This window comes from Bidens hawaiensis, unplaced genomic scaffold, assembly GCF_021521415.1.
Source record: "Bidens hawaiensis isolate Kalapana, Puna unplaced genomic scaffold, B.hawaiensis_p1.1 tig00021185_1, whole genome shotgun sequence".
Classification (NCBI taxonomy): Eukaryota; Viridiplantae; Streptophyta; class Magnoliopsida; order Asterales; family Asteraceae; genus Bidens; species Bidens hawaiensis.
Window position 1 is genome coordinate 229,939 of NW_027493278.1, and position 25,278 is coordinate 255,216.

The window sequence follows — 25,278 nt, forward strand, 5'->3', positions numbered from 1 at the left end:
ACAATTAGTTATAAGTAATATATCTCATTATCTCTTGCCTTATTTTTCTCCTATTAACACGTTTGTTATTCTTTGTTTGACCAAAACAAGGTTGATATTGCTGAGTCTTTATATCTGGACCGAATCATTCATAACAAAAGCATATAATTTGTAAAATCTAAAAACCAAAATATGAGGTTGACTTTTGACCTGGAAACCATACCAAACTAAGGGTGTGTTTGGTTACCTCTGAATGAAGCCATTCAGAGGAAGAGATCTGAGTCGCTCAGATACAGAACTCATCCTATATACCATTCAAAATATCAACTTTTACATCTTTTATATTCATTCATAGCATTAGTTATTACTTATAAGTTGTATTTTATTCTTTCTAACAATATATAGAAAAAAAGTTAGTGGCTTTTAATAATTTCAACTTTTACATATTGGTCGAGATTAATCCCAACACAAAAAACTGCTTACAGACAACCCTAATTTTAAACGAATTTTACTAATTTAAAGGTAACCTTTTAGTTATTTTCTTTTTGATGATGTGGACCGTTATGTGATAAAATGTGCGCCTTCCTACAAATTAAGAGAGAAACTCATACACATTGCCTACATTTCTAACAAACACACTAAAAACTAACGGGGTTCACTCTTAGCAACTTTTAGTTAGCTTGGTCTACATTTCTAATGAACACTCGATTTGTAGTAATAGACACGTTTTTCCCACATAAGTAGTCCACATCATCAAAAAAAGCTAACGGAATTAACTTTCTGTTAGTGTGTGACCACTGCAAAAAATACATTCAAAGTTCAGACCGTATGTAAAATTTATTGAGTTTAGGCTAAACCCGACCAGCAGACAAAAGTTGAGATCCTTAAAACCCGACAACCCTAAAAAACATATCAAATCAGAGGCTACGGAAACATACACAAGTTTCCGAAAATATTTATTTCAGTATAAATCAACCATCTTCTCTACTCACCCAGTAACATAACGGAACCCCGCACCCCATAGTTAAAACTTTAAACCATGGGACTGTAAATGTACTATTTCAAAAGATAAAGGTACACATTTGCTAAAACCACATTTTACACTCACTTGTTATATGAGCTGTCTTCTCTTCCCCATAAACACTCAACACACTTCACTCTTCTAACATAACACTCAATTTATAATCTCTCTAATGTGATTAATATCTTTAATTACACCAACAACAATAACCACATTCCATTATTATTATTACTTGCTAAATCTAAATCACACTCCATTTGTGAACCAATTTCATGTTTATATAAACTCAAAACCCTAATTCCAGATCTATACATTACAATGAATTACTACATCATTAATTAACTATGGCACAAACCTCCGACCCGAATACCCGCCCCAAACCCGACGCACCAGCAATACCTCCGTCTTCATGGGCCAAACGAACCGGCTTTCGCCCTAGGTTTTCCGGCGAGGCCAATGCCGGTGATTCCGGTCAAGTTAACAAGCCTCCGGTTGATCCACGTGTCAACGGTAATGCTCCGGCGACGGCCACGGCGCCGGTGAGTGTGACGGTGGAATCCGGTAAGGATGAGTCGGTGAAGAAGAAGAGAGATGAGACGCCGGCGGCTAAGGTTCCGGCTAAGCCGGCGGAAGCGGTGACGGCTCCGGTGGCGGCTCGGAGTGGACAGAGAGCGGGTAGGAATGGTGACGTGGAAAATGTGTTGCCGCAGATTGTGGAGGATGAGTATGTGACACGTCATCCGCATATGAAGTATGAGCTTAGAGATACTCCTGGTCTTGGTAATTATTATTTTTATTATTATTATTATTATTATTATTATTATTATTATATCATAGTCATATGTGTAACTGTAAACGAAACAGGAATAATTAAACGACGGAGGTTTTCTTGTTCGTGTTCGTTCGTTAAAAAGATGTTTGTGTTACTCTTTGTTTATGTTCGTTTGTTAATAATATAAACAAATGATTCACGTTGAACATGGATGAAATGAACATAATCGAGCAAACACCAATTAAAAGTTGTTCATGTTACAAACTAGTGAATTTAAGCAAACGTAAACTAACGAACATAAATGAACGTAAACAAATGAGGATAAATGAACGAACGAGACATGTGTTCATGTAAGTTCGTCTATTAAATAAATGAACTTCTCGTTGAACGGTTTACTGACGAGCGGTTGGTTTATAGGCTTAATCAGATACTTTACAAAATTTAGTATGCTTCCAAATTATTCTCAGTTTTTTTAAAAGTTAATTCTTTTAACCTCAAAAGTATGTGTGTGTGTGATAATTGCTCTGCTTTGATTGTTGTGTTTAGTGCCCATTGGTTTCTATGGATTGCAACACTATCTATCAATTCTGGGCTCATTGGTTTTAATCCCTCTTGTTATTGTTCCTGCAATGGGTGGTGATCATGTAAGCACTCAATTATTATTTCTGGTTAGCTTTAATACTATGTATGCTCACTTGAATAAGTCTGATGAGAGTTAGTGGTTGTAGGAAGATACATCAATGGTGGTTTCGACTGTGCTTTTTGTTTCCGGAGTGACCACACTTCTACAAGCTAATTTTGGATCCAGATTACCACTCATACAAGGTCCATCTTTTGTATTTCTTGCTCCTGCACTCGCGATAATAAAGTCCCCTGAGTTTCTTGGATTGAGTGGAAATGTAAGCATACGTTTTAATTATTAATTTTATATTATCTATCAGCATGATTAAACATTTTCTCCTTAGATTACCACTATGCTTAATGTAGATTTGCATAAGTTATCTGATATTGTGATGGTATATAATTAATGCTTGGTGAATATGATTGCAAACCCACATTAGCATAAAAGAACTTGTATGGTTTGTGTGCTTGTGACTCTTTGAAGATGAGGACTTCAATAAGATCATAAAATTTAAGGTACACCTAAAACCTAAAAGACCTCTAGGTAGCCTAAGAAAGTAAAACATCAACCATATACGTTACCAACTTACCATTAACATACTTAGTGGTGGTTATCATTTATCAATCAGTTGGATATTTTATTGCAAAGTTCTAGATTCATTTGTCTACATAGTAGTACATATACCTTTAAATTGACAATTCACTTGTACATTGTTATCATGTTATGTAAAAGTACAAGAATAAGAAACAAATAACCCATAGAAGCCCAAAAAGATATAATTCATGCTAGGTGAATCTGATTGCAAACCCACATTAGCATAGAAGAACTTCAATAGTTTGTGTGCTTGAGGCTCTTTGAAGATGATGACTTTAGTAAGACCATAAAATTTAAGGTACACCTTAAAAGCTAAAAGTTCTCTAGGTAGCCTAAGAAATCGTAATATCAGCTATATGTGTTACCATTATTCCATTAACATACTTTAGTGGTTATTATCATTTATCAACCAATTTGTTTGTTATTGCAAAGTTCTAGATTCATTTGTCTATATATACCTCAAAATTGACAATTCATCTGAACATTATTAAGTAAAAGTACAAGAATAAGGAAAGAATAACCCACTGAAGTCTAAAAAGATACAAAAAGGTTGCAGGTGGTCCACTTTCTTTGGCTTTTACTAATGCCCTCCATCTGGCAATGTTTCTGTTTAGACACAATGTGGAAGTCTATATTCCTTGTTACATTCCTGCTTTGACCATCATTGTATGTCCTTAGAGAGTTGTAGTTTGACCATTGCATGATGTATCATACTATCACGAACCATATATTGCTGTATAACTAACGTTTATGATACTACAGAATTTTAAGCATATAATGAAGGAGCTTCAAGGGGCCATAATTATTGCATCAGCCTTTCAAGCATTACTTGGATACAGTGGAATAATGGCACTACTCTTGAGGTATGTGTCACTTCTCTTCCATTTAATGGCCTGTTCTTATGCTACAAAGTTTGAAACACTATACAAACGGTTAGTTTTAGGATAACGAATTACCTTTTTTTCCCCAAAACGACTCACTTTAACCTGGCCAAACCTGTTTTGGCTCGAGTTCATTATGCTTAACCCGTTTCCCGTCGAACTTGATTTGATCAGAACCTATTCTGACCCGCACCCGCTCTGACCCGCACCCCGTACCTGCCCAGTTTGCCCGGACTAACTTATGTCTTACTCTTTCAGATTGATTAACCCTGTGGTAGTATCCCCAACTATTGCTGCTGTTGGACTTTCGTTCTACAGTTACGGTTTCCCACAAATGGGTGCGTGTCTTGAAATTGGCATGGTGCAGATTCTAATTGTTATTATTTTTTCTCTAGTAAGTTATCTTCGACATTTCTCGTTTTGCCCTTGTTTACTGATTAGCTTAGAAATCTCATAATGCTATATGTTCTTATCTTTCAGTACCTTCGCAAGGTATCTGTTTTGGGACACCGTGTATTTCTAATTTATGCTGTAAGTAAACCTAATGTCAATTTTAAGATTTAAACAATTTTGTTCAAGTGACAAATTGACAATGTAATATCTAATATTGTAGTTAAATATTATTAATATATGATTTATAATTTATGTTGTTAGGTACCTTTGGGTCTGGCTATTACATGGGCTATATCTTTTCTTCTAACTGAAGCCGGGGCCTACAAGTATGATGGCTGTGATGTAAATATACCAACTTCAAATATGATATCCGATCACTGCAGAAAACATGTGGCCAGGATGAAAAGTTGCAGAGCTGATACATCACATGCGTTAAAATCTTCACCATGGTTTAGGTTTCCATATCCGTTACAATGGGGAACGCCAGTTTTTAACTGGAAAATGTCGATTGTAATGTGCATGGTGTCTGTTATATCTTCAGTTGATTCAGTAAGTTTCAAAACTAAAAGTAACTAGTCGAATTCCCTGGTTTGATTCGTTACGGTATTGGTACAATACTGGCACTCAGTATGACAACCAAAAGAAAAAAAACCAAAGAAATATGGTTGTGATATGCCCAAGAGGATTTCGACGTGTTTTAAATCGATCGAAAACCAAAAAATGAATAAACTCGTGTTATGCCCATAAGGCACCGGCATGTGTTTACATCTATCGATAATTATAAAAACGAATACGGGTACCGATGTCGTCGGTATCGGTTCGTCACTAAAATTTATACCAGAACATGGGGAAAAGAAAATTTTAACACACCTGCATAAGTCTTTTTTTAAAATCAAATTTAAAAAGCAAAACCTTTGTGGCTACACTTCAAAGCATAAAAATATGGTGGTCAATCTATAAAAAGTGAAAACTATACTAATTTAAATTAAAAAATAAAACTGTGGCCTAACTTTAAAAACAAAAATTTTGTTGTCACTTTATAAAAAGATGAATACTATACTAATTTAAATCGTTAAAATAACCTTTTGTGGTCAAATTTAAAACCTTTTATGGTAAAAAAAAGAAAGAAAAACTTTGCTATTTGTGGTGTACAAATTCTCATAAATTACTAGTGATTTTGAATTTATGGAAGTGTTATTTAATTAATATAGGTCGGGTCATACCATGCTTCATCTTTATTGGTGGCAGCTAGACCACCTACGCCAGGTGTCGTGAGCCGTGGGATTGGTCTCGAGGGTCTATGTAGCGTCTTGGCTGGCTTGTGGGGAACCGGGACCGGGTCAACTTCTTTGACCGAAAACGTGCACACGATTGCTGTCACTAAAATGGGGAGTCGTAGAGCAGTTGAGTTGGGTGCATTAGTTTTGATAATCTTATCTCCAGTAGGTAAAGTAGGAGGGTTCATTGCATCAATACCTCAAGTGATGGTTGCGGGCCTGTTATGCATTATGTGGGCCATGCTTGCAGCATTGGGCTTATCGAATCTGCGTTATAGTGAGGCTGGAAGTTCACGCAATATTATTATTATTGGGCTTTCTTTGTTTTTCTCGTTATCGGTTCCAGCCTACTTTCAGCAATACGGTATCTCCCCAAATTCAAACTCGTCCGTTCCCGCTTACTTTCAGCCTTACATTGTTGCTTCTCACGGTCCTTTCCGCTCACAATATGGAGGGGTATGATTTATTGTTCTCTATCTACCTATACAGCTACACACACACACAGTATTAGGATGTAATACAAATCACTTTTAACGTGCAAATGGTACGAAGTGTATAAAAGTCCACGCGGTGGCAATTTTGCTACAACAATACAAGCAGAGTAATAATAATTTCGCTACACATTACAAATAATAATTACTAGTAATGTGTAGCGAAATTATTATTACTCTATAACAAAATGATTGAGTAATGATAATTATGCTACTTGTAATTGTTATGTTGTGGTCTCCGATCCATCATGGGTCGGGTCCGGTTTAGACGAATAGACAGAATTAGGAGATTAAGCTGTTTGAGTTTTGGCCAAGCCCAAAAGCTCTAATCAGGCCCAGTTTAGTTAAAGGGTTAAACCCTAATTGTCTAGTCTATATATTCTCTCCTGTACTTGTAAGTTTGTATCACTCAATAATAAGAAAACCCTAGTTATCGACAGTGGACGTAGGTCATACACCGTGACCGAACCACTTAAATCCTTGTGTCTCTTTCGTTTATTCTTTCGGTTTTACTATTGTATTCGTGTTTGTGTGTGACTCCGATCCTAACAATTGGCATCAGAGCCTGGTTCTCGATTATACACACAGTTCCGTCGCCGCTGCTCCGCTGCTACAGTTCCACCGCCGCTGCTACAGTACCGCTGCCGCTGCTACAGTACCGCCGCCGCTACAGTACCGCCGCCGCTGCTACAGTTCCGCCGCCGCTGATTAGGGTTCCGCAGCTGCTGGTTCGTTTTTTCTAATCAGTTTCCAGTCCTTTTATTCCTTGGGTAGTTTGGTTGTTTGCTGTAATCAAAACTCAGTTTGGATAATGGTTGAGGACAGAAAGATCAAGATTGAGAAGTTTGATGGTCAGGATTTTGGATGGTGGAAAATGCAAATTGAGGATTTGCTATGTCAGAAAGACTTAATGGAAGCACTAGAAGAGAGGAAACCGGAAAGTATGAAAGATGATGAGTGGAAGGTACTTGACAGAAAAGCCATAGCTGTTATTAGACTCTCACTAGCTAAGAATGTGGCATTCAATATTGTAAATGAAACTACCACGTATGGTCTTATGAAAGCCTTGTCAAATATGTATGAAAAGCCTTCTACATCAAACAAGGTATTTCTGATTAGACAGCTAGTTAACACCAGAATGAAGGAAGGGGCATCTGTTACCTCTCATGTTAATGACTTCAACACTATTATTTCTCGTTTGTCTTCTGTTGATATCAAGTTTGATGATGAAGTTCAAGCGTTACTCTTGTTATCCTCGTTACCCGAAAGTTGGTCAGGGACTGTTACTGCAGTTAGTAGTTCTTCTGGGAATACTAAGCTTACTTTTGAAGGAGTCCGGGATTTGATTTTAGGGGAGGACATAAGAAGAAGGAATTCTGGTGAGACATCTAGTTCTATATTGAGCACCGAAGGGAGAGGTAGGAGAAGAGAGAAAGGTAATGGCAGGGGTAGGTCAAAGTCTAGAAGAAGAAGTCAGTCAAAGCCCAGAAAAGACATTGAGTGTTGGAATTGCAAAGAAATGGGGCATTTCAAAAACCAATGCCCTAACCCCTCAATTTCAAAAGAAAAGAAAGAATCTAAGAAGGAAGTTAATCTGGCCACCGGTTCAGATGATTCAGAAGGTTCAGAAGAGACTCTTATCTGCTGTGTTGAAGAATCAACAGATTCATGGATTATGGATTCTGGTGCATCTTTTCATGCCACTTATAGCACAAAGAAGATGAAGAATCTCCGAACAGGTAATTTTGGTAAAGTTCGTTTGGCTAATAATCATGCTGTTGATATCACGGGGATGGGGGATATTGAACTAAAAACTTCATTGGGCACCTCATGGACTCTAAAGGATGTTCGGGTCGTTCCTAGCCTTAGAAGAAAGCTAATTTCTGTTGGGCAGTTAGATGACCAAGGATATGATGTTATGTTTGGTGGGGGTCAATGGAAAGTTGTGAAAGGGAATCTTGTGATCGCCAGAGGTAAAAAGAAGGGCACTTTATACATGGTTGAAATTCCAGCTGATGGGGTAAATGCAGTGACCAGTGGACCGAGTCAGTCTAGTTTGTGGCACCAACGACTCGGCCACATGAGTGAAAAAGGGATGAAAATGCTCGTTGCTAGAAGAAAAATTCCAGAACTGAAGAAGGTTGAATCTGAATTTTGTGAACCATGTGTTTTCGGTAAAAAGAAGAAAGTATCTTTTGTAAAGACCGGAAAACAACCGAAAGCTCAGAAATTGGAGCTTATTCACTCTGATGTCTATGGACCACTTCAGTCTCTTCTTTGGGAGGATCGCACTATTATGTCACTTTCATTGATGATTCGACACGCAAGGTATGGGTTTACTTTCTTAAAAATAAATCTGATGTTTTTGATACTTTTAAGAAATGGAAAACTGCTGTTGAATTGGAAACTGATTTGAAGGTGAAATGCTTGAAGTCGGATAACGGTGGTGAATACGTTAGCAAAGAATTCCGTGATTATTGTGAAGAGTACGGTATTCGGATGATCTTTACAGTCCCTGGCACTCCTCAACAAAATGGAGTGGCAGAACGAATGAACAGGACGTTAAATGAAAGGGCAAGAAGTATGAGACTTAATGCCGGGCTTCCAAAGACGTTCTGGGCAGATGCAGTTAACACTGTAGCTTATTTAATTAACCGGGGATTGTCAGTACCGCTGGGTTTCAAGACACCAGAAGAAGAGTGGAAAGGTAAAGCTGCAGATTATAAGCATTTGAAAGTCTTTGGGTGTAGCGCTTATGATCTAGTGAAAAATGACAAGCTTGATGCTAAAGCTAAAAAATATGTTTTCATTGGATATGGGTAACGAAATGGGCTACAGGCTTTGGGATTTAGAAAGCAGAAAAGTAGTCAGAAGCAAGCATGCAACTTTTAATGAGGCTGAGTTATACAAAGATAGGAACACTTCAAAATCAAGAGTTCAGAAAGAGCAGGTTGAATATGAAATTGATGCTCAGAAAAAGACAGTTGAGTCAGCTACCGAACCCGAGACAGAAACTGAAGAAACCACAGTTCCTGAATTTGAAGATGATGATATTGGTGGAAATAAAGAGTCAGAGGGAGTCTCTGACAGTGGGAGTTCAGAGTCTGAGGATGAACAGTCTCCACAAGAACCTGACCCGCCTCAGCACTGGGTTAGGAGGTCCACCAGAGTTTCTAAACAGCCGGTACGTTACAAACCTTCAGTTAATTATCTCCTTTTAACTGAAAATGGTGAGCCAGAGAGTTATTATGAAGCACTTAAGTTGAAAGATTCGCTCCGGTGGGAGCATGCTATGAAGGAGGAGATGAACTCTTTGAGTAAAAACCAGACATGGGTTTTAACCAAGTTTCCACCAGATAAAAGAGTTCTACAGAATAAATGGGTCTATAGAGTCAAGGAAGAACATGATGGGTCTAAACGATACAAAGCTCGTTTAGTGGTCAACGGTTTCCAGCAAAAGAAGGGAATTGATTATAATGAAATATTCTCTCCAGTTGTGAAGATGACCACCATCAGATTGATCTTAAGTATTGTTGCTGCAGAAAATTTACATCTAGAGCAATTAGATGTTAAGACAGCATTTTTACATGGTGATCTTGACGAGGAGATCTATATGGCACAACCTGAGGGATTTCAGGTTGCCGGGAAAGAAAAATGGGTCTGCAAATTGAAGAAAAGCTTGTATGGTCTGAAGCAGGCACCTAGGCAATGGTACCTAAAGTTTGATGATTTTATGGTGAGAACTGGGTACAAGAAATGCGAGGCCGACCATTGCTGCTACTTAAAGAAGTTTAAAGGCTCATATATCATTCTACTTCTTATGTAGATGATATGTTAATTGCAGGATCTGATATGAAGGAGATTCGCAAGTTGAAGAAACAGTTGTCTGATGAATTTGAGATGAAAGATCTTGGTCCAGCCAAACAGATTTTGAGGATGAGTATATCCAAAAAGAAAGATGGCTCCATAATACTATCCCAAGAGAAATACATAGGGAAAGTGTTAGAAAGATTCAGGATGAATGATGAGAAGACTAAACCGAGAAACACACCTCTGGGAAGTCATTTCAAACTTACTAAAGACCAGTCTCCCAGAACAGAGGAAGAAAGAACAGAGATGGCTAAAGTTCCGTATGCATCTGCTGTTGGCAGTCTCATGTACGCCATGGTTTGTACACGGCCAGACATTGCTCATGCTGTCGGGGTAGCTAGTCGTTTTATGTCGGATCCGGGAAAGGAACATTGGGAAGCGGTGAAATGGTTACTCAGATACTTAAAGGGTACTTTCAGTTTGGGGTTATGTTTTAAGGGGAAGGATACAATTCTCAGGGGTTATTCAGATGCTGATCTGGGTGGATGTAAGAAGACGTTTAAAAGAACTACTGGTTATGTTTTCACAGTTGGGGGAACAGCAGTATGTTGGATGTCCAGACTTCAGAAAAGTGTTGCTTTATCAACCACTGAGGCAGAATATATGGCAGCAGCCGAAGCAAGTAAAGAATTAGTATGGTTGAGAACTTTTCTTGAAGAGTTGGGAAAGAAACAGGCAGAGTTCTTCTTATATTGTGACAATGAGAGTGCAGTGAAACTTGCGAAGAATCCAGTCTATCATTCGAAGACTAAGCACATCGGGAGGAGATATCACTTTGTCAGAGATTTGATCAGTGATGGTGTTTTCAGTTTGAAAAATATCTCAGGTGCTAAGAATCCAACAGATATGTTCACCAAGCCGGTGATACTGGATAAGCTGAAGCTGTGCAGAGCTTCAGCAGGCCTTCAGGAATAATGTTGAGAAGGCGAAGGGTAACTAGGAGGTGCAAAACCAGATGGATTTTATTTTACATGTACAAGGCAATGCAGGTGAAGACATTTTACGTCTCCAAATGGGAGCAGGTTGAAATGTTTGACGCATCCAAGTGGTGGTTTAGAGAAGATGTCTCGAAGCCCAAGTGGGAGATTGTTATGTTGTGGTCTCCGATCCATCATGGGTCGGGTCCGGTTTAGACGAATAGACAGAATTAGGAGATTAAGCTGTTTGAGTTTTGGCCAAGCCCAAAAGCTCTAATCAGGCCCAGTTTAGTTAAAGGGTTAAACCCTAATTGTCTAGTCTATATATTCTCTCCTGTACTTGTAAGTTTGTATCACTCAATAATAAGAAAACCCTAGTTATCGACAGTGGACGTAGGTCATACACCGTGACCGAACCACTTAAATCCTTGTGTCTCTTTCGTTTATTCTTTTGGTTTTACTATTGTATTCGTGTTTGTGTGTGACTCCGAACCTAACAGTAATGTGTAGCGAAATTATTATTACTCTGCTTGTATTTTGTTGTAGCTTGTTCTATTTAGAGTAATTAAGAAATTTGTTACCGCGTGTTTTGCTCCTATTTGTACAGTTCACATGCTATTTCTTATTTGTACACGATGCCTATCCTATATATACATATCCTTTGTGTATATTCTATATTTTCTCATGAAGCTTTTGTTTATTATGCGGTTACAGTTAAATTATGTGATGAACACCTTGTTGTCCTTCCACATGGTGATAGCATTCCTAGTAGCTGTAGTTTTGGACAATACAGTGCCTGGGAGTAAGCAAGAACGAGGGGTGTACGTGTGGTCTGAACCGGAAGCGGCTCGACAGGAGCCGGCTGTTGCTAAAGACTATGGACTACCATTTAGAGTTGGGAGGTTGTTCCGATGGGTTAGGTGGGTCGGGCTATAGGGGAAGGTCCGTTAACCGTGAAAGTTTTTGCCACGAAAAGAGAATGGTTTTCTGAGCCGGATTGTGGTCTAGAAGCGAGCGTGTTTGCGAATAGGGAGAATGAAGAATTAGGTGGATTTTTGTACATTAAAGAGAGGAGATTTGTGTTGTAATGTTAGAACTGTCAGGATGCGTTTGTATGTAGTTTGTAATTGGATATTTTTCTTCTTGTTTTAATTGAGCCAACATTTTTCTTCTGGTTTTGTGTCGTTTGTATAATATTGTGACATGGAAATCGACCGAATGTGACATTCGCACATAAATATTAAATATAATCATAATCCGGATTCAAAAGAAAGAAAGATGATACAAAGTTGCATGTTTGCGGTTTTAAGATACAGAATCAGTTGTTTTGATACAAAACTGGGCTTTGTTGTATGTTTACATAAACAAAGGCTTAGACTGTGTAGTGGTTTTTAAGTTAAAACTTTAATTTAAGGGGATGTTAAAGTGATGTGTCATTGTTAGGGCTGTAAACGAACCGAACGAACACGAACAAGGCTGTGTTCGTGTTCGTTCGTTAAGGAAATAATGTGTTCACGAACGGTTCATGAACACATACCGAACGAGATTTTATGTTCGTGTTCGTTCATTAAGGAAATTAATGTGTTCACGAACACAAACGAACACAAATAACATCCGCAGAGCCTAGAGATTAAGACCAATGTATTTATAAATGTGAATAATGAAAGCATGTAAACTAATTTGATGAACACGAACAAGGACATGTTCGTGTTCGTTCATCTAATTTTAACCAAACACGAACACTTAAGCAAACAAATATTTATGTTCATGTTCGTTAAATTAAAAAAATGGGCATTTATGTTCGTTTGTTTAAAATCTAAAAAAATATAACTGAACAAAGATAAATGAACATATATGAAAACAAACAAACATAAATGAAAACACTTAAATTAACACAAATTAACAAATATAATAAAACTTAAAGTAGATGATTCATCCAAATAATATTTAATTATTTTTTATTAATACATAAACAACCATAAATAAACATATAGGAACAAACATAAATAAACGAACATACACGAACTTCCCGTCGAACATTTCACGAACAGTTCACCGAACGTTCGGTTCGTTTACAGGCCTAGTCATTGTCATGTAGACAATGAGACTTGGGATTTAACCACCCATGCACAAGGATGTCGTGGTTTTAACCGATTAAATAAAGAAAAACAAATAAAATAATATATGTGTATGTTATTGGTGGAAGGTGATGGATCCTCTTTCAATTCTATCTTTATCCCTGTTAAAGCTTTGGCGAATTCTTAAATCTTCATTTGTGTCCCGCTTCGGCTATATTGGTGTTGATGCCCATTGATGTTGATGTGGCTACCAGTTGATGACTCCTTAGCTCTTTACTACACAACTTTATAATTTACCGGCAAGAAAATATATGAAAAAAATAAAAATAATTACTATGCACTTCTAAGTTTTTTTTTTGTTAAATGCACCAATTGGTATCACATTTCTTGCTATATATTTTAATAAACAATTCTTATATAAAAAAAAAAAAGAAATACGGTGTTGTGTTGATTTTAATCTACATTGAGTTATAACCTGTGTAAAAAACAAAGTCATATCAGATATAACGACCGACAACGTTTTATATTTAATACAAGGCTGCTTTTATTTTTTTTCTAATATTTATATTAATAAATATATCACACCATCATTTTTTTGGAACGACCAACTAAGTTTTGTCGGATACTTCGTACGTGGCCCTCATTGGCTAAGGGTAGCCCGAGCCAGCCATGAGTCCGGACGGACGGAGCCCCTAGCGGTCCACCTATTGAGGGATTCCCCGGATAAAACCCGACCCCACGTCCGCGAGAAGCCGGTAAAACCGGATGAGATCAGGACTCGAACCCTCATCCTTCATATCTTTCATGTAAAAAATCGATGATAGCAAACTTTGAACCACCTACGTGCTTGCTAGTATAGTGAATACTCTACCATTGAGCCACGTCCAATTTATATATCACACCACCATATTCGTTTAACAAAACATCATAGATATTTAAAAAAATTTATAACTAAACCCTATATTTACAATCCAAACCCTAAGTTTATAACATTTTATAAAAATTATCAACACATAACAATTAATCACAGATCTTGAGCGTTAAGCTTATCAAACACTTGGCATAATCAATCGAAGCTCTGTCAGGTAATGTTTCTGACTCACTGCTGCTTGATTATTGTTTTTCGATACTTAATTTCATTTCACTTTCATCCCATTTTTTTGTACACTTCCAAATTGGTATTTTTATTATGCCCACCAGATGTTTGTTAAAATGCCTCAATGAATTTGCTTCATATTTTCAATGATTGCAACTTATTAGGATGTACCCAATCAAGATTGCTTGTAATAACTAGTATTTGCTTATTTACTAGGCGCATATCATAGTTTGAAGGCAAAAAATATTAGTTTTTTAGGGAAGAAAACAAATTAATAATAATAAGCAAACAAATTTATTACTACAAACAAAGACTGGGTTTTGAATCAAGAAATATTGTTTTTACTTTAAAACCTATCAGCGAGATCGTCTTTGTACCAAAGCTTATAGGAAATGTCTTTTACGTCATGAGTAACTGCAGCGTTGTAGAACTCGCTAGTCACTAGTCGGGTGATGGGGTGGGGACTGTCGATTAGTCGGGATTAATTGGATTGGAACTTTTATATATAATTTGCAATTATATATATACACACGCACATTTTTATATGTAATTTATATCTATATACACATTTTTATATGTAATACATATATAGGGTGAGGTTACTATACAACAATTTCTTAACGTACGATTGGTACGCGAGACGCTCAAAGGCAAAAAACAAAAACGCTCAGCCAAAAACCTAAAACGCTCAAAAACGATTTTCGTGAAAAAAAGTGAAAAATTGATTGATTAACGATCCAAAACTGTTTATTTCGGTGAACCAATGATTAATTGGATATGTATTGACGATTTCGAGATATTGTGATGTGATTTCGTGGATCGATTTCATGAATATAAGTATTCTTGTACCTAATGTACGTTAAGCAATTATTGTATTCCATCTTTTCTCTACGTATATACATATACACATTTTTATGTGTATATATAATTATACTAGACGGGTGCCCGCGTGATGCGGCGGGTAACAAAAATCATAGTAATCATGTAACAATTAACGAACAACGTTTGAACCAATCATCACCTTTGGTCAGCCGGTTTCCGAATGTTCAAACCATAGCAAACGTTTGGTTTACGGTTTATACAAAAAATTGGTCATATAAAACCGGACCGGAAGGTCGACTTATTATTGAAACTCAATGCGTGTAATCAAACCATTAGTAACGATTCAGTTTAAAGTTTCAAAGGTTTAGTTTCGGTTCTTAATAACAAAAAAATCGAACCAACGGTTTGGCTCACAATATTACTTGGAAAACCGTTAAAAACCGAATTGTGAACACCCATACGTAATATGTAATTTTTTTATTTGAAAAGTTATAGCAATATCATACCCAAATTAAAGACAATAAAATACTCATTTTTATGGTGCAATTTTTTATAAAAAATATTAACGTATGAAAAAAGTATGGCCGTTGGCAAATCGTTGGTGGGAAGTTATTTACATTTAAAATTAAAATGAATCTATGGGTAAAGATAAAGGTTCAAAGTAGTAATTATTTTCTTAAATTTACAAAAGTTGAGTAAAGTTGAGGGGGTAATGTTGTAACTATTTCAAGACATATTTTTCAATGAACAAGTTTGTCCTTGTCTTGGATGCTGTGTAAGATGTACCTTAAGCAATAAAAATTGTAAATTACTTAAAAATGGGGTGTCTTAATTTGCCCATGTCTCATGTATTATATATAGTATAGATATAGATATAGATATAGATATAGATATAGATATGGAATCACCATAAACTGCTGGAGTCGCTGGAAACTGGCCGGAAACTGCTGCAAAAAGTCGACCAGAACTAAGGCTCGACTAGGACCGACTACCGATTACCCAAAAATTAATCAGTCACCGGCCGACTAGCAATTAATCGTCCACTAGTCCCGATTTTTCCAACACTGAGTAACTGTAAAAAATACTTTTTAACATTGCAACCTTTTAGGACATATGTCCTTTTACATTGTGGTCTGGTGGTTACAGGCTCTTTGAAGATGTTCAAGTCATTGGTTTTGAAAGCTAGTTCGACACGCAAAGTTTTCAATCAACAGGTACTATTACTGTATTACATACTCCTTTGTCCAATAATTACAATGTTTGACTTCATGACTTGACAGTTGACATGGTATAATGAAAATGTTTCACCATTAATACTAAAATACATTTGTTTCCTTGCTTTTGTTTATTGGTTTGCTTTTACTGCAGCGTGGACTGCACACCAGGAATAAGCTGGCAATGGAATACATTGCAAAAGGGTGGAATGCGTTGAAGGAGGTTGAGCGAGTGATTGACTATTGTGAACCTAGAGATAAACGCCTCATCCCTCACCTTAAGGTAACTGCAAAATATATTAATTTATGATATTCTTACTTGAATTAATACCTTTTTTATACTCTGTTATTTTCTGATCTTAGACTGCGAAGGATAATTTTGAAATGGCTCTAGAAGTTGATAATTCAAACACACATGCCAGATATTGGTTATCCAAACTGCACTTGAAATACCATGTTCCCGGTCAATGCAAAGCCATGTAAGAAATTAAATATTTCAAATGTGAGAATATTAGCATCAAAATGCATTTTCATTTTCTTGATATTTTCAACAGAGGAGCTGCTTTATTGGTTGAAGCTGCAGATATGGGCGATGCAGAGGCGCAATATGAACTGGGCCGTAATTTAAGAATCGAGGTTAGTGCTATTTTTCATTTGTGAATATTTTGTGAATTTTAATTTTTTTATTAATTAATATTATTATGTGGCCAGAATGAGGGTGTTTACACGGATCAACAAGCTTTTAATTATTTGGAAAAAGCAGCCAATCAGGTATATAAATGATGTAGTTACTAATAATGCTTTTTCATGATTTGTTTAGTTTTATTTTTATTTGGGCTTTGATATATTTATGTTTTAGTTGCATCCTGGTGCTCTTTACCTTCTGGGAGCTGTTTACTTGACGGGTGATTGTGTTGAGAAAGATATTGACTCAGCATTATGGTGTTTTCACAAAGCTTCAGAGAAGGTATAATAACAAAGTTATTTAGCATTCGCGTTTTTTTTTTTTACAATTTCAATACCAACTAGATGCTCTACAAAAGTTAGTATGGCTTCCAAGTTATTCTCAGATTTTCAAAAATTCACATCATTTTGTAAAAGTGTCTACTTTTTACCTCAAAAAGTCACACTTACAGATTTACTGTTTTTGTTGGCAAGTGCTTTGATGTTGATGAAAATTCCATGCAGGTAAATTTGAAACTTGTATTTTCTAAAATATATTGATTATTAATATGCAGGGTCATGCTGGTGCAGCAATTGCATGTGGATCTCTTCTTATTAGAGGTATCATATTTACTTCACATTTTCAGCTAAAATCTGCGTTTAATATTCGGTTATCATATAATCCCAGCCAAAAAAAGGACTTTTTTATATAATATTCAAATTTGTTACGCTCATTTAACTTTATCATCTTAAAAGGCCCTTTGCTCTAACATGGATTTAATCTGCTTGTTTTTACCAGGCTATGAACTTCCGAAGTCTATAACGAAATTTATATCAATGAAGGAGGTTACCAGTAGGAAATTAAGGAAGAAATCAAGTGAACCTAAACCTAATCCAATCCAATTGGCAAGAGAACAATTTGAGAATGCTGCAAAATTAGGAAATGATCTTGGATTTAGATGGTTAAAACGACTCGATGAGGAAGAAAAGCGCTTTCTGGCTGCTGCATAAAATTGGTAAACATACATAATATAAAAGTTTTTATTAAGTATTGGCTTAAGTTTGATGTATTATCACTTGTATGGTTCAAGATTATGATGCATATTAGTCTTATTACATCAAAATAATTCTTAACCAGGTATTGATTAACCCAAGTATAGGATCCATCATCCTGATGGTGGTTTGTTTTATGAAATAAATAGTAAAAATAAGTAGAATAAAAGAAAGTGTCTTACTGTCACATTATTCATTTGCTTTTAATCATATGTATCAGTTTTGTGGGCCAACAGTCGGCTTTTTTGCTTTGGAATCGTCGATATCAGTATAATGATTCGTCGATATCACTAAGTTTTTTTTCCTAATAATATTTTTTTGAATTGACAAAATTAACAGAAAAAAAAAGTCATCTCAAGTCACATTTTAACATGAATGTTCAAAAATCTGCAAGTTTTCAAAAAACAAGTGTTAATTCATAGATTATGTGAACCTTCTCATGGATTATTCATATAATTTAGTTCATAATTTATATATATATATATATATATATATATATATATATGTATTTATTTATATAGTTAAAATTTTCTTTTAGCAAGTGTGACAATAATATATTTCCAGTTGTAACCTCCATTGGACATGATCCCTATTAATTATTAACTTCAATCAGTACCATTGATATTTTTTAGCATTTAATAGGATTAATATTCCAATTCAATCTCAACATACCAAGAGTTTGTCTCTAGTGTGATTTCATTATCCAAATATAAAATACCTATTGCATTATTATACTCAGAAAATCTCAGATAAACACAGACATGTCTTCAACCATGTTCCTATGAATCCACAGAAACACCTACAAAATCACATTCAAAAACCTCAATTCATCAACCAATAATGTCGGATTTGGTTTCGTGTTACAATCAATACGCGGTTCAAGTGTCGGAATCATCATCATGTTCAAGTTACACTTGTGTAACTTCTCCAGATTTGATCCCATCCGTCCAAACAGCCGTCACATCCTTATACAAAACCGCCCTCTCAACCGGAGATATCCACCTCATCACAGTCACATGGTATCGGACCGCGACTGCCCAAGGCCTCCACATCAAATCCGGAGACAGTCCCACGCTGGCCTTCCGTTTAAACACGCATTCTAGACTCTTCCGGAAGAAAAAAGGCGGGAAATCCTTTAAAATCAACGGTTCAAAGTTTGAAATTTACTATGATCTTTCATTGGCTCGATACGGTCCTAGTGTCGAGCCGGTAGACGGGTACTACGTTTTGATCACGGTTGATTCGGAACTCGGATTATTAATCGGCGACGTGACGGATGAACCTACCGTGAAGAAACTCAAAACCCGTAAACGGGTCGGTAAGTTTTCGTTAATTTCGCGTAAGGAATACTTTTCTGGTAACATGGTGTATTCCACGAAGGCGCGGTTTGTGGATACCGGGAGCTGGCATGATATTATGATCCGGTGCATCCGGGAAAATGATAGGTGGAGGTATCCGGCTTTACTCGTTTGCATAGACAAACGGGTTGTGGTGCGGGTCAAGAGGTTGCAATGGAATTTTAGAGGGAATCAACCCATTTTTTTAGATGGGTTGTTAGTGGATTTGATGTGGGATGTTCATGACTGGTTCTTTAATGTAGATTCCGAGTCTGCGTCTGGGTCGGGTCATGGAGTGTTTATGTTTAGGACAAGAAGTGGGTTGGATAGTAGTTTGTGGTTGGAAGAAAAGAGTAATGATAAGAAAAAAGGATTCTCATTGTTAGTTTATGCCACCAAAAGCTAAAAACACAATGCGGATGTGGACCGACGTGGAAGAGAGAGACTGATGGTGAGGGCGTGACGAGTAGAGAGGCTATTTGAAAGAAGTCTTCACGGGTGTGAGAAAGAGGAGAGTGTGAGAGGGAGAGAGGCCGACGTGTGGATGGTCTAAGTTAATATTTTTTCCTTGCGTAAATAATTTTTCCTAGGCTAATAATGGTTATTAGAAATTTGAATGTTATGTAATAGAAGTTGTATACGAGTATTGGTTGATCCAAAAATCCCAAAACATTTCAAATAGGGGTGTGCGTGGTGCGGTTCGGTGCGGTTTTTAGCTAAAACCAAACTGAAAACCAAAACTTCGTTTTTTGGAGTTTTTGAAACCGTTCGGTTTCGGTTTTTACGGTTTTTGCCATTTGAGCTTGAATGTTTTAGGTCGAAAAAAAATACTTGGTAAAAAAATAATGAATTTAGGTAAAAATAATTTTGTTAATTGTAAAATAATAGACTATAATACATTTGATCAAAAATATTTGAGTTACATATTTATTAAATTCTTATAAATTACTTAATATAAAATATAAAAAAGTAAAAATTTAGGAATTCGGTTCGGTTTTTCGGTTTTTTTACATGCAAAACCAAAACCAAACCGTTAGTGCGGTTTTTACAAAAACATAAAATGAAACCGTCGGTTTTTGTTTCGGTTCGGTTTTTCGGTTTGGATTTTTCGGTTTTTCGGTTGCGGATCGGTTTTTTTGGTACCTTACACACACCTAATTTCAATTTCGAAAAGAAAACCCGAAACATTTGGCACGGATAATGATTAAAAAGATCTAAATCATCATCGTACTCAGTATATCTCACAAATAGCAAAACTATGGTAGAGTCTGAAGAGGGTAAGATGTAGACAACCTTACATCTACCTCATAGGGATAGAGATGCTGCTTCTAGTGAATAATATAACTATGTAAGTTTGACATTCATCAAGATCTAAATAGTATCAACATTCAATGAACAAATTGTTGTACTTCAATTACAAATTCTAATAAGTAGTTAGTTACAGAACATTACAAGCTAAAACTATAAAACAAATTATTATGTTATATCTGTCAACAAATCAATTACACAAGAAGTACATGTACACATAAATGAGGAGGCTATTGATGACATATGTTGACGGTTGGATACATCATTGGCACTCAATATCCCATACAGAAGTCGGCACGTGTCTACGAGTACCCATCCGAAACACTAGCTATAGCCAATAGGCACTTGTATCTTCCTCTTTATGGTCATGTACTCATGTAGCATTCATGAGACTCATTATCATGTTTTTAAAGTAACTTGTAAGCATGTGCTCTTTTTTCATGCCCATATGCATGTAATAATGTAATATGTATGTTAGTATGTGTTGCTACCTAAAAGGCTCACAAACATATTGTTTGTAGGTAACAAGAATGATCAAACAATACAACCAACCTTCAACCATAAACAAATGAAAAGATATGAAAACCTAGTAATGTTTAACTAATTTGAACGTGTGCTTAAAACTATTGCTTAGTCGTACTCAAATCTAGGTTGAATCAAGTCTAATAAATGATGTATTCGTATTGCATACAGACGAGAATCAATGATTTACGTTTAGCTGGTTGCTAGGTCACCAGAAAAGCTTAGCTTCTTACCACTAGGCTACAAACCAAGTTGCAACAAACTACATACCTATAGTTAGAATTAGATGAGGTGAGATTCAATTTTTTTTTTCTGAACAAAAATATATATAATCTTATTTTGACAAATTTAAAGTGTAACGAGTAATTTTTTTTTTTAAAGTACATGTATTTTAAACACAGGTGTAGAAACTTTAGTATAGTAAGTTGGGTTGCAAATTGATCTTCCTTTTTGTTGGTGTTCATGAGTAAATCAGGTTCTGGACGTCAAATCAGTCTAGACAGTTGACATCCCGTCTTAAAAAGACTCACTCAGGCACTGAGGGTTGTTTCAAACGTTGTTATATAAGAAGCCTGGGTTGAAGGACTTATTGGATTATGCTAAATTATAGGTATAACCTTCTTGAGTAAAATAATAAATTATGTTGGTGTGTTTACTATACTAACATTTAGTTTTTTTCTCAAACCGAACCGGTTTGGGTGTTGCATGGTCAAAACCGGTTTGACCCAAACCGGTTCGGTTTGGAAACCTGTTTCAACGTAGAACAAGTCAAACTGATCCAAACCGGTTCGATTCGGTTAGAACCGGTTTTAGACACAAAAAACTGGTTTTCAAACTGGTTTGATTGTGAAAAGGAAACCGCTTTACAAACAAGCAATTCGGTTGGAACCGGTTTGACTGAAACCGGTTTTTTTTGCACACCTGACACCTCTAGTCCAGCGTCCAGCCTAGTTGGTGTTATTTAAAACTTGTGCAGTTGTGCCATATGCTTATGGAGTAATCATGCATTCATGCTCAGTGTAGCAGGCCCACTAGAAGTACTTGTTATTGGGTCAATCATCCAGAAGGACCAGAATTCATTAGATGCTTGAACAAGCCCAAATTGGACACATGAAGGGTTAATTTGGAAATGCAAGAAATAATACACAAAATCTATAAATTATAAACCCAAACTTACAACAAATACGATATATGTAAATAAATAAATGTTTTACAAAGCAACCTTGAATCCCTAATTTCACCCTCGCTGTATTTTATCTTACAACTAATCACACATTCATAGTTCTTATAATAACACAACAAAATAATAAGTTGATTCATTGTTTCTTGACAAATAGCTCAAACTTTTCGTCTAATTCTTCGATTTTCTTCATCCTCACCATTTCGCTTTCAGTAACCAGCTGCGAAAAATTGAACGAGATTAATTTACTTTACATAAATAAATAAAATAATGATATACATAATCGGTTTAGTTTGATTAGGGTTAGAACTAAATCTATAATCGATTTTTAGTGTAAATATTTTTAATGTCGGTTAAGTTAATTTGATCATTTATACGCATATAACTACAACTGAACCTTACATGTGGTTATAAAATATCATAAACTGAACCATAAGTTTCTTAGTCGGATCTGTTATTTCGGTTATGATTTGCTTATTCTGTTTTCCGTTCATGGCTAAATAATGGTTAATTTATTTAGGTAAAACTAAAAATGGTAAAATAAGTGAAGTTAGTAAGTTACCTCCATTAATCTAGCAATTAGTTGTGCTTTCTCTTTATTTTTCTCGTTAAATGCATCCAAAGCTTCTTTATACTCTTTTTCCTACACATAACAACAGAATATTTCAACAAAATATTATCTGAATAAAAAAGATTAATAAATAAATAAACTTCAACAAACAAATTTAGTACAACATGAACACTTTGGAATCCAATGTTTGACCAAGTCAACCTTCTTTGTGACAATGTCTCACCTTCTTTTGACAGTTTTGCCCCAACGACTTTAGTTCTTTATTGACCAAGTCAACCTTCTTTCTTACCATCAACCCTTCTTTCCACCTTGGATCCTCAAGTGCTTCAAGATCCTACACTCACATTTATTCCCATTATTCATTTTCATGTTTAATAACTTTCGTTCTATCCAGTGACAGATTCATAAAAAATTCCATATACGTACGTTGGTGTAAAAATTTAATAGAATTGGTCGGAATTTTAACACATATATAGTATTATTTAAATTTTTTTACAGTGGCGGGCAACTATTGTCCACCACACTTGGGTCCGCCCCTGGTTCTACCTTTGGGTTGAGTTTAAGTTTTAACACGTAACCAATCCAAAATCGTAAGTTTTAGCTTTAAAAATATAAAACTGACAAACTCGGTTAATTTTTTTTATTTCAGGTATCAGTTAATTGTATTAAAAGAATTTGGTTATGGCTTGGTTAACCAACCCCTAGACCTTTATACTTAGATTTGGCTTAATTGAGTCAAGTTTAATATAGACTTGGTTTTTGAAGTAATATATTTCAACAAATTTAATATATATTTATATTTAGCCTTGAATTGATACGCATGTTGCCCATCAGTCAAATATTTCCTAACACCAACAACAAAAATTGTAACAATTTTAATGATTAACCACAAGCATGAGTTCTTGGTTAATTCGGGTTTATACTTTCATAAAAACAAGTAAATGAAACCAAGTGAGGGTTCAAATTCCGCATAATGCAAATTGGGGCGTATTTATTCTAGAAAAACGAAGAACTGTTGTTCCAAAAAGAAAAAAAGTAAATTAAACCAAACCGACAAATTCGGTTTTCAAAAATATTCAAATACTCACATTACGAATTTCGGCCAACTTTTTGGTTTCTTGTTCAACGCGGCTTAACTGAGCTTGAACTCTCTCCTTGACCTCCATCTTCTTCTTTGTGATCTCTTCTTCTTTAGCCCGAAAAGCAAACAAGGCCGATTTTGATAACTCATCGTCACAATCAGTCAATGGGCTTGTGTGACAAGTGCTTGCCCCCGAGCTCTTTAACCGGATCATCTTTTTAGACGATTGTTGTTGTTGTTGATCCAATGTTGTAGACAAGCATGCCATTGTATCCGACAATGGAGAGTAACCTTTTTTAAGTACAATAATGGCTCTCTTTTGCTTCTATGCAAGGTTGTGTTTAAAATGAGAACAAGTACTAGTTAACTTTTTTATATTAAAAATATAGATGAGGTGGAAAGCCCATTGTGTGATTATGCCCAACTCACCAATGCATGTATTTTATTTTTTATTATAAAAAGGTGAGACCAAATTATTACCATTCATCTTTTTTTTTAATAAAGATGAGTTGAAGAGACCAGGCTTTTTTTAAAAAGCAAACAAGATGGGCTCTAAATCAAAGGGTTTGCTCAAAGTTGAGAATATGTTTTCAAATATTAGCGGGTAGTACTAGTAATTTATCATTCATGTATTTTCAAATATTTGTGAGGTGTGACTACAAATTTGAATGGGCCAAAATGAGCTTAAAAGGGCCCAAAAGCAAACACTTAAGCCCCGCCAAATAAATTAAGTCATATATTAAGAGGGCTAGCCAATTCTCAAATTGGACCGCGGAAACCCGGAAACCGACCCAACAAAAGATAGAAACGATAGACACGTGTGTAGTTCGTTTCCTATTGGTTTTCTCGGTTTTAATCTTGGGCTTGGACCAAGAAGACCCGATAAAGGACCAAAATGATTCGATTGAATAAGTGAATTATGGGTTTGGATCAAAATTCTAATTAAATTTTCTTACAAAGTGTGAGAATAAAGTAGTGTAATTATATATACAAAATAGTGTAATTACATCATTACACTACAATGTTGTATATATAATTACACTACTTGATTCCCACAGTTAGCACAATAATTTAATTGGTACGTTAACTTTCTCCGGTACATAGAATAGAATGTTGTTCACAAATTTCATAATAAATGCATCAACAAGAACAATACAACTCTTAACATAACAACTTTAACAATCCATCTCAAGTTGGACGTCTGCATTCACGTAAATCTTGAACTGAAAGGTGTCAAACCGTGTGAAATACAACATTTTGGTAAGAAGATCTACAATATGAATGGAGGTAGGAACATAGTGAGCCTTGTGACTTCGAGCGGACACCATATCTCGTATGAAATGCAAGTCACTCTTAAGTTGTGTGTTGATGAAACATCATATTGACTGCTAAATATGTAGCGGCAATATTGTCACGTCATAGTGTAGGTGGACTAGTAATAGGATATATGTAGCTCATGAAGAATAGAAGTAATTCATAGAAGCTAATTTTGATTTTGAAACCGGTTTTAGTTCGAGAACTGTTTTTTTTTTCGGA

General features: G+C 35.8%; 4 protein-coding genes and 1 pseudogene across 5 annotated transcripts in view; 3 read left to right on the forward strand and 2 right to left on the reverse strand.

The window, feature by feature from the left end:
• Window positions 1-25,278, reverse strand: part of LOC143562977 (putative nucleolar protein 5-2) — a 169,214-nt pseudogene that overhangs the window by 127,204 nt on the left and 16,732 nt on the right. The gene's annotated exons all lie outside the window — the stretch shown is intronic.
• On the forward strand, window positions 1,245-11,989 carry LOC143562975 (nucleobase-ascorbate transporter 12-like). The gene is made up of 9 exons (XM_077050631.1): window positions 1,245-1,780; window positions 2,319-2,416; window positions 2,501-2,671; window positions 3,751-3,851; window positions 4,128-4,263; window positions 4,350-4,400; window positions 4,524-4,811; window positions 5,474-5,995; window positions 11,532-11,989. Exons 1-9 carry the CDS (start codon window positions 1,345-1,347, stop codon window positions 11,751-11,753), a joined length of 2,025 nt encoding a protein of 674 aa, XP_076906746.1. The 5' UTR covers window positions 1,245-1,344; the 3' UTR covers window positions 11,754-11,989.
• LOC143562954 (uncharacterized) lies at window positions 13,895-18,039 on the forward strand. The gene is made up of 9 exons (XM_077050614.1): window positions 13,895-13,980; window positions 15,960-16,027; window positions 16,182-16,310; window positions 16,391-16,506; window positions 16,582-16,663; window positions 16,739-16,798; window positions 16,887-16,994; window positions 17,266-17,311; window positions 17,490-18,039. Exons 2-9 carry the CDS (start codon window positions 15,971-15,973, stop codon window positions 17,699-17,701), a joined length of 810 nt encoding a protein of 269 aa, XP_076906729.1. The 5' UTR covers window positions 13,895-13,980; window positions 15,960-15,970; the 3' UTR covers window positions 17,702-18,039.
• LOC143562968 (uncharacterized) lies at window positions 18,584-19,486 on the forward strand. The gene has a single exon (XM_077050626.1). The coding sequence runs from the start codon at window positions 18,584-18,586 to the stop codon at window positions 19,484-19,486; it is 903 nt and encodes a 300-aa protein (XP_076906741.1).
• Window positions 22,134-24,085, reverse strand: LOC143562955 (uncharacterized). Its single transcript, XM_077050615.1, has 4 exons — window positions 23,750-24,085; window positions 22,885-22,995; window positions 22,653-22,733; window positions 22,134-22,310 (listed from the first exon to the last, which is right to left on the reverse strand). The coding sequence occupies exons 1-4, from the start codon at window positions 24,008-24,010 to the stop codon at window positions 22,227-22,229; spliced, it is 537 nt and encodes a 178-aa protein (XP_076906730.1). The 5' UTR covers window positions 24,011-24,085; the 3' UTR covers window positions 22,134-22,226.

Excerpts from the sequence above, each read along its gene's own strand:
- LOC143562975 (XM_077050631.1), top strand. The coding sequence starts at position 1,345 with ATGGCACAAACCTCCGACCCGAATACCCGCCCCAAACCCGACGCACCA. Across the intron at positions 2,672-3,750 it reads TTCTTGGATTGAGTGGAAAT|AATTTTAAGCATATAATGAA; the intron begins GTAAGCATACGT and ends ATGATACTACAG. Across the intron at positions 4,812-5,473 it reads TTATATCTTCAGTTGATTCA|GTCGGGTCATACCATGCTTC; the intron begins GTAAGTTTCAAA and ends TAATTAATATAG.
- LOC143562954 (XM_077050614.1), top strand. The coding sequence starts at position 15,971 with ATGTTCAAGTCATTGGTTTTGAAAGCTAGTTCGACACGCAAAGTTTTC. Across the intron at positions 16,799-16,886 it reads TGGAAAAAGCAGCCAATCAG|TTGCATCCTGGTGCTCTTTA; the intron begins GTATATAAATGA and ends TTTATGTTTTAG. Across the intron at positions 17,312-17,489 it reads TGGATCTCTTCTTATTAGAG|GCTATGAACTTCCGAAGTCT; the intron begins GTATCATATTTA and ends TGTTTTTACCAG.
- LOC143562968 (XM_077050626.1), top strand. The coding sequence starts at position 18,584 with ATGTCGGATTTGGTTTCGTGTTACAATCAATACGCGGTTCAAGTGTCG.
- LOC143562955 (XM_077050615.1), bottom strand. The coding sequence starts at position 24,010 with ATGGCATGCTTGTCTACAACATTGGATCAACAACAACAACAATCGTCT. Across the intron at positions 22,996-23,749 it reads AGTTGGCCGAAATTCGTAAT|GATCTTGAAGCACTTGAGGA; the intron begins GTGAGTATTTGA and ends ATGTGAGTGTAG. Across the intron at positions 22,311-22,652 it reads TAATTGCTAGATTAATGGAG|CTGGTTACTGAAAGCGAAAT; the intron begins GTAACTTACTAA and ends AATTTTTCGCAG.